At 56.1% G+C, this 10913-nt stretch overlaps 1 protein-coding gene across 1 annotated transcript; it reads left to right on the plus strand.

The window, feature by feature from the left end:
* Positions 1 to 1723: 1723 nt before the first annotated feature.
* Positions 1724 to 4030, plus strand: SOX1 (SRY-box transcription factor 1). The gene has a single exon (XM_083855499.1). The coding sequence runs from the start codon at positions 2590 to 2592 to the stop codon at positions 3706 to 3708; it is 1119 nt and encodes a 372-aa protein (XP_083711625.1). The 5' UTR covers positions 1724 to 2589; the 3' UTR covers positions 3709 to 4030.
* Positions 4031 to 10913: the final 6883 nt, after the last annotated feature.

Raw genomic sequence — 10913 nt, forward strand, 5'->3', positions numbered from 1 at the left:
TTTCCAGGGGAGGGAAGGAGCATTCTGTGTTTATTTGCCGGGAGTCAGGGAAAAGAGGGTAAACCCCACAACGAGAAAAAGGCCAGGAGCGGGTAGGCCCCGTGAGGGTGTGGATTAGCAGCTGCCTCTGCAGCAGAGAAGGGAAAGTTCAGCCTCGGGGACAGTTTCCCTGGACGTGAGGGGAGGGAAGCTGCTGTGTATCCCCCGTTCCCAGGGAAAAGGGTGTGTTCTGCTGCCTGGCAGGATGCACAGGACTCACCTGGAAAACATTGCCCCACAGCGATTCGACCCATTTTTTTTGTCAGGCGGCCTTTAGGCGCCTTTCTATCAAATTTCAGGGAAATATACCACCAGAGCCTTGGGTGGATAATTGGCAAGCCGTGCCATCTTTTCTCGCAGTTTTTAATCCTCATCTTTATTTGACCAAGTGGAAATGCACCTTTTTGCAGTGACCTTCTCCCCCCTCTCCCTCCCCTCCTATCCCAACCAGTTATATTTTTAATACATAATTTAGCAATCACAGGGGCTCCCTTGTTTTGCCATGGCAGGTATGGCAGCTTGAGAAACTATCAGCAGGAGAAGCGCGGGTCGGTTCCCGCAACGTCTCTTTGCACCCTTAGGGCTGACTGCGAGAGAAGCATTTTGTCCTCCCAAAAGCATCGGCACCCGAGTTAACAGCACCACTCAAACTGAGCTCAAAGGCTGGAAGCAGGCTGAGCCTTCGGAGAGGCCCTTTCCTCTCCCGAGCAAACCCAGATTATCATGTCGGGTCATTGGAAACGAGGAGGAAAAAAAGTCTAATCCTAGCCCAGTGCCTAAGACTGGTGCTTTGTGTACGGTGCATATTCCTCCTGCAGAAAACTTCTGGTGGCAATAACAGTAATTGGGCCAGCCTCGGATGGCCACTAGGGTCAGGAAAATTAACATGGGCCGTGAAAAGAGCAGGCACGCTGTGCGTGCCTTTCTTCACCTGGCACAGGATGCTGGGGGTGGCCGTTCATACGTGCGTGGGCATCCTTGCGACGGACTTGCCATTCCCGTGGCTGCAATTAAAGGCTGCAGCACGAATTTCCGTGCGGACCATTTTCCCCTCCTATAAAATAACTATAATCTCACAGGACAGCCAGGGCACAAAGATAGTCTTTTAATATTTTCAGAGGGGAAAAAACAAATCGTACACCTGTACTTACTATATACAAAGATAACATGTTTCCGTGTGCCTTCTTCAGTCGCAGGTGCTTTTAACTCCCCTAGGACTAAGTGAAAAACGACTGTGTCGGGCCTCTTCCGCACGCCTGGCCTGGGAGCAGTTTTAATACCTGGGAGAGACGTCTGAGGGGGCTCTGAAGAAATCTCCAGGACGAGGTCCCGCGGGAAAGGCGTGTTTACGTGCCGCGGGCAGGGCTGCGGTAGCGGGGCGGACAGCCCGGGGGGCCTCAGCACCCCTCAATCCTGCCCGACGGTCCTCTCAGCGAGGGGCACACCCGGGGGGACGGGGCGGCCCGCGGCCCCGGGGCTCCCTGCGGCGGTGCCCGAGGGGACGGAGGGATGCCCGAGGGATGCCGGAGGGGTCAGAGGGGTGTCGGGGCCCGAGGGGGTGTCCCCGCCGTCGGGGCCCGGGGGGACGCGGCCCCTCCGCCCGCCCCGAGCGCGGCGCGTCCCGGCGCACGTCACCGCTCGGCGCGCGCCATATGCAAATCAGCGCCGCCGGCGCGCTCCCATTGGCCGCCGCCAGGCGATTTAAGGCGGGCTCGGCGCGCGCCGTATGGCTGCGGCGCCGCTCGCCCGCGCGCCCGCGGCTCCTCCTCCCGCGCGGCCCGTCCGGCCCCCGGCCCTGCCCGCCCGTCCCGCCCGGGCCGCGGGAGGGAGGAGGGAGGAGGGAGACGCCGCCCGCAGATCGCTGTGCCGCCGCGCCCCGGCCGCCCGGCTCGGCGCGTGGTTTGGTTGGGCTCCTTCCCCCACCCCCTCCCTCCCCCGATCCTCCTCCTGCATTTCCCCCCCCCCCCCCCCCCCAGTTAACGTCGAAATACTTTTTTTTTTTTTTTCGCCTCCTTTTCGCGTGGCGGTGGGTTCTCCTCTCTTCTGCTCCATTCACCTGCGATCAGCGGATGCAAGTCACACACGCTCCCTCCCCTCCCTCCCTCTCTCTCTCCAAGTTAGCAGCAAAGAACAAAAAAAACTAGCTGGGTTAAGGATAAGAGCGGGAGCGGAGGGGTGCGCGCGGTGTGCCGGGAGCGGCGGCGAGCGGAGGACAAGCGCCGACGGCTCCGCGCTCCTCCCGCCGCGCCAACTGCAGCAGCAACTTTGCCGTGCACCTGTTTGAGCAGCTCGAACCCGCGTCGCCGCCGAGCCCCGAAAGTGATTTGCGAAAGGGAGAAAGTTTTTCGCCGGCAGGGTCGCCGATCGCTCTCCTCGCGATTTTCTTCTCCTTTTTTTTTTTTTTTTTTTTTTTTTTTTTTTTGCACGGCGGTCTTTTGCTACCCAGGTACAAACGGGTTTCGCCTCGCTCGCTCCCCGTCCTCCCGGGCTCCTCTATGTTTGATTCATTTTTCACGTCTGGCACCGGTGGAAAATAAAAAAGCTATTTGAATGTACAGCATGATGATGGAGACGGACTTGCACTCCCCCGGCGGAGCCCAGGCCCCCACGAACCTCTCGGGGCAGACCGGAGCGGGAGGCGGCGGCGGCGGCGGCGGCGGCGGGGGAAACAAAGCGAACCAGGACCGGGTCAAGAGACCTATGAACGCCTTCATGGTGTGGTCGAGGGGCCAGCGGAGGAAGATGGCCCAGGAGAACCCCAAAATGCACAACTCGGAGATCAGCAAGCGCCTGGGGGCCGAGTGGAAAGTCATGTCGGAGGCCGAGAAGAGACCGTTCATCGACGAGGCGAAGCGGCTGCGGGCGCTGCACATGAAGGAGCACCCGGATTATAAATACCGGCCGCGGCGGAAGACCAAGACCCTGCTGAAGAAGGACAAGTACTCGCTGGCCGGGGGGCTGTTGAGCGCCGGCTCGGCCGGGGGAGGCCCGGCCGGGGTCGGCGTGGGCATGGGCGTCGGCGTCAGCCCGGGCGGCGTCGGGCAGCGGCTGGAGAGCCCCGGCGGCACGGCCAGCGGCGGCTACGCGCACATGAACGGCTGGGCCAACGGCGCCTACCCGGGCTCGGTGGCGGCGGCGGCGGCGGCGGCGGCGATGATGCAGGAGGCGCAGCTCGCCTACAGCCAGCACCCGGGCGGCGGGGGGCACCCGCACCACCCGCACCCGCACCACCCGCACCACCCGCACAACCCGCAGCCCATGCACCGCTACGACATGGGCGCCCTGCAGTACAGCCCCATCTCCAACTCGCAGGGCTACATGAGCGCCTCGCCCTCGGGCTACGGCGCCCTGCCCTACGGCTCCCAGCCCCACCAGAACTCGGCGGCGGCGGCGGCGGCGGCGGCTGCGGCGGCGGCCGCCTCCTCGGGCGCGCTGGGCGCCCTGGGCTCGCTGGTGAAGTCGGAGCCCAGCGTGAGCCCGCCCGTCACCTCGCACTCGCGGGCCCCGTGCCCCGGGGACCTGCGGGAGATGATCAGCATGTACTTACCGGCGGGGGAAGGCGGGGATCCGGCCGCCGCCGCCGCCCAGAGCCGGCTCCACTCCCTGCCCCAGCACTACCAGAGCGCCAGCACGGGGGTGAACGGCACCGTCCCCTTGACGCACATCTGAGCCCCGCCGGCCCCGGAGCGCCGGAGGCAGGCACGGCCCCGGGCCGGCCCCAGGACTGCCGCCCGCCGCTGCCGCCGCCCAGCCCCGGCCCGGCCCCGCTCCACGTTCCCCCCTCTTGATTTCGCCTCTCGCGCCCCTTCCCTCCAGCCCTCCCCCGCCTCTCTCCTTTTCTTTTTTTTTTTTTTTTTTTTCTTTCTTCCTTCCTTTTTGTACAGAAATGTTTTGATGTTCTTGTAATAATAATAATAAATAATAATAATAATAACGAGAGAGAAAAAAAGGTAACGGTTGCTTTACTTACCTTTTTTTTTTTAGAAGGACTAGTTTATGGAACTAGTTTTAGACTGAACTTCTGTGTTTTATCGAGACTTTTTGTACAGTATTTATCATTCACCCAAGGGACATAGAGCGTTTATTTGCAAAAGAGGAGAAAGAGAAAGAAAGAGAGAAAGGGGGGGAAAGGCGGCGAAAAAAACCCCACAATAATAAACACACAAAGTTGTAGGTGATGCCAACTTTTATACCGCGCGGAACCGCTACGATTTCAGTCACGGATCGCTTCTTGCGGAGCTTTTCATTGACTAATTAATTCGAAGTTGATGAGGAAACAGTTCTCATTTTATTACTCATGTACTAAGACAAATCCAAAAGAACACTTAAAAGTTTTTTTGTAGATATTCTCGCGGGTTTGTTGGGTTAAGGTTGGGGGGGGATTTCCGTTACTTGTTTGTTTATTTATAAAACTTGTTTTGTTTTGTTTTGGTTTGGAAGCTCCACTTTTTTTTCCCCCAGGGTTCGTTAAACTTTATTGTATCTGGATATTTTTATTTGTTTGTTTTCTCTTTGATTTTGTTTTCTTTTTGTATAATTTCTTGTAAATGCGCTGTGAAGTAATTTTTATTTAGGAGGTACGAAGGAAATTCGATTGTGTATATAGTTTACTAAAAAGCCTTTCTGCTAAATGGAAATCCTAAGGATGCCTTTTTTTTTTTTTTTTCTTTTTTCCCTCTCTGTTTTGGTTAAATAAATTTTAAAGCGGAAAAGTCACCTGTATAAAAAGAAAAGCTAACTGGAGAGTGGTGTTTACCATGGTAAGCCTGGAAGCTCAGCAGGGAAACCTACATTTTTGGGAAGGCAGTTCTAAGCAGCAGCGGCAAAGAGAATGAAGTGCAATCTGCTGTAAATATCCATGTTCCCTAACCTGGCTAAATCAGGCGGGATGAAGGTAGATTTATTGTAATAGTCGTTCCTTACTGCAAGGGAAGGCAGTTTGCTGCGTTACTTTTCTAGCCGCGAACCTTTATTTTTGTGGATTTTCTGGCTGTGCGGGTGTCCGGACCTTGCGGGGCCGTGACTGTTCCCGGGGGCGATGGGCGCTGCCCGCCCTGCTCCCCTCGGGCCGGGGGACCCGGGAACAGGGGACACCAGCGCGGAGCGTCCCCTCTAGTAACGCCACCGAGAGAGAGAGCGCTTCTTTCTGCGCGTTCCGAAAAGAAAAGCGCCCTGTAAAGCTGAAGCCCGAGAAGCAGTCCCGTCCCTCCGGAGCGTTCCGGGGGCCGAGGTCACACCTTCTCCCCTGTCCCCATCCCCCCGGCCCCCAGTTTTAGCCACTGGTGCGAGAGATGTCGAGCAAAGCGGTGCGTGTCATTTCATTGAGGAATGTTGTTTAATGCTTTAGGTCTATTTTAATTTTTTTTTTCTAGCTGTTGGGAGATACTTTTCTATATGTTAGAATTAAAAGTTTGCCATAAACTACTGTAGCAAATGAATTTTTAAAGTAGTCAGGACTGCTTAAACAAAAGGAAAATAATTAACTTCCAGGACTTGAATGTCGATCCCAGCAGGCTGTAGGGCTGCTCGTCTTTTAGGTCTGGTGGATAAGTACTGCACCCATCCAGGAGTGGGGCAGTTTTAGTTGGCTAATGAGGAGCCGTGTTCGTCCGTCTGAGAGATTGCACTTCTGTAATGCTGACAGGTCAGTTGGCAGTACACAACTCTTCGGACTCCTGTAGCTAATTTTGTATAAATCACTAAATCACTCACACTGAACGCAAAATTTTTGTATTTTTATGGAAGCTGTCTATTGATTTCAGCCCAAACTTTTTTTTTTTTTTTTTTTTTTAACTATTCGAGCCTTTATTAAAATGAAGGAGTGTGGGGGTTCGGACAGTCAGCAGGAGACTTTTGGAAATGCTCAGCGCCCAAACAGAGCATACAGAAAGCAGGAACCTGTGGGAAACCTTCTGCGGTGTTGGTCGCCTCCAGCCAAACACAGTCCTAGATGAAATTTTAAAAATTAATACCCATACTTTTAAGTATGCAGATTAAGCTGGGTACCTGTTGAACTGTTTCTTGAAACGTGTCGTCCTTCATGTACATAGGTACTCTTAAATATCTGTACACACCTTAGCATGGTGACCGAAGAGAAGTGTGTGTGTGTTTGTGCACAGGCAGACACATACACGTCTGGTGCACCCTTGTTACGTGCCTTTTTTTTTTTAAGGGTCGTAGCTATTGCAAATGACATTTAGTGACAATGCGGAATAGAAAAATCCCAGCGAGACGATCCTGTATCGCTGAACACGACTGATGGAGCAGGAGGATTGGAGCGGTCAAGGGAGAAAAGCAAATAAACATTTCTTCATTTACGTCCAAACAGCAGAAATACTATGGGGAAGGGCTTAAAAAGAAAAAAAAATGTAGCTCTCTAAATGAGCTCTTTTTAATGAGTTTTCCCTCCTACCATGACAATTTAGCTGCTCAATGGCGTTATGCCTGGAATAATAGGAATACCTGCACTTTCAACACAAGGGGATTAAAGACACCCAATGTCGGTTATATTCAAATAAGCTTCGAACGTCCTCAGCCCGCCTTTCAATGTAATACAGTTCGCTCTGCGAATGTCCTCAAACAAACAAACAAACCAAAATAAAAAAAAAAAAAACCTAAACTGAACATAAAAAAAAAAAAAAAAAAAAAAAAGCCGCAAAACCAAAAAAAAATCCCGTCTTCACGAAATACCAAAAAACTATCCATCCATCCCACTCCCTTGAGATACCACCGGGGTAGATTTTTTTTTTACTGTTCGTGGTCTGTTGGCTGGTTTGGCAGTTCAGTTTAATTTAAGTTAAACTTCACGTTTGGGTATTTAAACAAAACAACTTTCCCGGGCAGATGAGTTGCGGTTAGGTACAGTAACATAATTATGTCTTCGGGCTTTTTGCTGTGAGAGTTATATATAAGAGAATAATTGAATATGCAAAACTAAGAATAGGTTTAAGCGATTTATGGTTTAAGTACATTACATCTAAAATTGTATGAAATGTTCCTCCTATAGCATGATTGACAGAGCTATTAAAATCACGTATGTGGAAGAATTAAAGCAAAAAGTCATCTGGTTTTCAGTAAAAGGCAGGAAAATCCAGGGAGTGAGGCGTCTGGGAGCGGGGCCGGGCGCCTTCTCTGCCCATCAGACTGGCTGTAGCGTGGGGAGCCCGGGCTCAGGGCCCCCCTGGGCCAGACCCCCCCGCGGCCATGGCTGTGCCGAGCAGCCCCTGTGCCCCGGGGGGGGACGGCGGCACAGGAGCCAGGACAGGAGGCACAGGGAGATAACAGGTTTGATCCGCTCCAAACTTCGAGCCAAAACACAAACTTGGCCTGAACTCCACAGCTCTTTTCCCAACGGTTCTCCCTTTTAGAAAAACATTTCCCCCCCCCCCCCCCCCCTCCTTCCACTCCACCCTGCGTGTCTCCCTGGGCTCGTAGGAGTGGCCTTGGGCCCCGGGGAAAAGCCGCTCCCTCCAGTTCCACTCCCCCGCGCCCTCGAGCGGAGTCACATCACAACAAGCCCCGGGGGGAGCAGCGGTGGGACATCTCCGAGCCTCGGGGAGCAACGGAGCGCGGGAGGAGGGCACATGAAATTGTCCATGGAGGTGAAAAGAGGGACGATTCCAGAAATCAGACCCAACGCTCCCGTAGGGCCACAGCGGGACAAGAAGCTCCGCGAAATGTTCCTTGGTGGGGCGGGGTGGGGACGACCCTCCCTCCCAGCTGCGCCACATGCAGGCGACATCGGGCCGGGTCACCTGAACGTCTGACACGGTTACGGCATTTTATTATTACGTGTAAACTGCCATGGAAGGAAAAAAATCTATAAAAGAAAAAAAAAGTACCACAGCATCACACAAACACGCTCCCTCGCCGAAAACCAAAGCAAACGGCTGATCTACGCGCTGTTGTAATGTAAAACGGAGCTAAAAGACGCGAATTTGCGCCGACGCTCTCCCACGCCCCACGATATCCCCGCCTTTCCCGGGCACTCGCGGACTCTCCTGAGCCCTTTGCTGCCTCTCCCTCCCTCCCTCCCGCTTCCCGCACACTTTCTGTCAGCTCCCCCCAGGAATCTCCAGATCTCCCCTTCCCTCCTGCACCCGTGGGGAGCGCCGGGACGGGGCAGTCCCGTGGGGGCGGACAGCGTCCGTGTGTCCGTGTGTCTGTGTGTCCTGTGTCCGTGTGTCCGTGTGCCCGTGTGTCCGTGTGCCCGTGTGTCCGTGTGTCCGTGTGTCCGTGTGTCCGTGTGCCCGTGTGTCCGTGTCACTTTGCAGGAGGGGCTCTCCTTGCTAAGCCAGTCCTCCCGGAGCTGTGGGCCCGGGGGATGTTGTTTGTGGGGTGCGGGTGGGTCTCTGGGAGCCGCAGCCCCAGGAAGCCCGAGGTGCCCCCAATGCCGTCAGAGGGGCTGCAGATGAATGATGCAAGAGGAAAACGGGGATGGCAGGAGGGGAGAGGGGTGAGAGAAAGGGAAGGAGAGCGTGGGGAGGAGGAGGGGGGGCGGTGTTTGGAGAGCGAGGGATTAGCGAGGAGAGTCCTGACCCCGAGATCAACGGCCAGTCAAACCCGTTTACAATCACCCGGCGCAAAACCGACGGCTCCCGCTGCAGGCCAGGGCCGGCCGGGCAGCCGGGGAGACCAGAGCCCCCCTTGGAGCCAGTGCGGTGTGGCGGGGGAGGACCCGGCCCTGCCGCGGGGAGAAGGGACACGCCACAGTAGGGAAGGGGGAGAGGTCCCAGGGGGAGGCCGGAAGGCTGCAGCGGGTGGCGGAGGGGGGAAGGCTGCGGGGCGCCCCGTCTCCCCATCGCAGCCTTCGAGCCCCTCACGGACGACTACGGGAAGGAGGGAAGGAAGGAGAGTTCCAGGCGTGAGAGGCGGGGGCGGGCCGAGTTATGTGGGAGAGACGAGCGCGTTGCCGTCAGCCGGGAAAGGCCGCTCTTGAACTCCACGCGGGACCCTCCCGGGCTGGGCGGCACCAAAGCCCGGCTCCAGTCAAGCGTTCCCCGGCGGGCGGGCGCCCTCCCGGACCGCGGGCCATCTGCTGCGCGGCTACCGGGGCGGGGCTCTGAGGGGGGGAGGGCCCCCCACGGGCCGCCGAGCGGGGCCGGCACCGGCGGGTGGGAGCCCCGGCTGCCGGTCCGCTCCCCGCGGGGAACCGGCGCCGCCGCTCCGCCGAGCCGCGCGTCCCACGGGCACAGACACCGCGCGGGGCGGGGACATGACACGAGATATCTTCCCTTTTCCGATGGGGGTGCGGCGTGAGGTGATGGAGGGTGAAGCAAGCTGTCCCTCCACCTCATGGCATTTTGGCTCCTCCTCTTCCAGAAAACGCAGCACCCAAAAAGCGAGGATGCTGGGTGGTTCGGGGCTGCCCCAGGAGCAGCACCGAGCACCTCTGTACACATCGTCCGAACCGAAGGGGATATGAAGCCAACGGGCCCGGCCCGGTTCGGACTCATCCCTTGTAAAAGCGCAGAGTGAAGCCCCAGGCACCTGCGGCCCCGCGCTGCGAAATGCGGCGCCGTCGCTCCCGCTGCCCCTCTGCCCCCCAGGGACTCACGCAGCCCCGCAGAGCGAGGGCGCCCGGGACACCCTGCCTGGGACAGGAGGGGACCGGTCAAGAGCAAGCGACTCTCCCTCTGTTTGTGCCGAGTTAGGGATGGGGGCTGCTTTCCGTGGGGAAACTGAAGTTGGGGCAAGTGGTTTCACACGGCCGAGGCGGAGAGGAGTCAGACAGCCAAGCCTGGCTGAAAAGTCACTTCTGAAGAGGCAAGGCCAAAAGATAGGCAGGGAAGACAAAACAGAAAACGTGGCAGGACACCGTGTTGCAGAGCTCCGAGCCGAGAGGCTGCTGTGAAGGGAGCAGCGAGGGGCGCGGGGGAGCGGGGGTAGGGAGGGTAACAGATTGTGGGTGCGGAGCGGACAGGGCCCTGCCTGCTCTCCTGCCTGCCTGCTGCCTCCAGCCCTGCCGTGCCTCTGCTTAATAACCTCAGCAAAAGCTGGAGCACAAGGGCGGCCCCCAGGAACGGGACAGCTGGCAGAGGAGCTGGGGAACCTGGTGTGCAGGTACAGATGTAAAAGGAGGCTTTCTGTCGAGGCTGAAGAGAAAGCCCGTTGACTTTTGCATGCAGTGAACCATTCCGCTATTGGATGAAACTTTACAAAAGTAAAGATGAACAAACTAAATTTCAGAGGATCTTTGATGTAACAGCAGTGTGATAGATGGGGCCCACTCCTGTAGCTGCATGGCCAAAATGCTAGCAGGAAACCTGGAAGTCCTTCCCAGTCTTTATGTCTAAAACCAGAACACACCTGGAGATGCCTCTGTAGGATAGGCTACAAATTAGTGGGAGCTGACTGAGCTGAACCACACCGCTGTAAGTGCCGTCAAAAAGTTTGGAAGTGCCGAAGTGAAAACCCCATCCTTTAACAGGTCCGGAGCTTGTGTTGAGTGAGGAGCAACAGCCAAGGTAAAGCACACTGGTCCTCGGCTTTGAGGTGGAAGCGGTGGTGCCTTGTGACAAAGGACACACACCCCACCCCCAATTTACAAAGCCTTGGGGTGCCCCGTGCAGTTTCATGCCTATCTTTCCTGGATGATGTATTTCTCTGAAGGGAGGAGCCTTCAGAAAGGTCTCATTTCAAGAAAGTCATTCAAATGCTTTAGCACGGCCTGTCAGGACGGGTTTGGGGGTAATATGCTTCATGCTCGGTAAAATCTCATTGTCCACGCTTTCAGCCTGGACACCTCTCATTGATTTGGAGAAGACGTGTGCCACGGTTAGCTGCGGCTCTCAGATACAGGGACTGTCCCTCAGAAACCTGAAATGAAAACAGAATGAAAGACAATGAAACCGAGTAGAAGCAGGAGAGCATCT

The sequence above is a fragment of the Zosterops lateralis genome (genome assembly GCF_965231275.1).
Source record: "Zosterops lateralis genome assembly, chromosome: 2".
Taxonomy (NCBI): Eukaryota; Metazoa; Chordata; class Aves; order Passeriformes; family Zosteropidae; genus Zosterops; species Zosterops lateralis.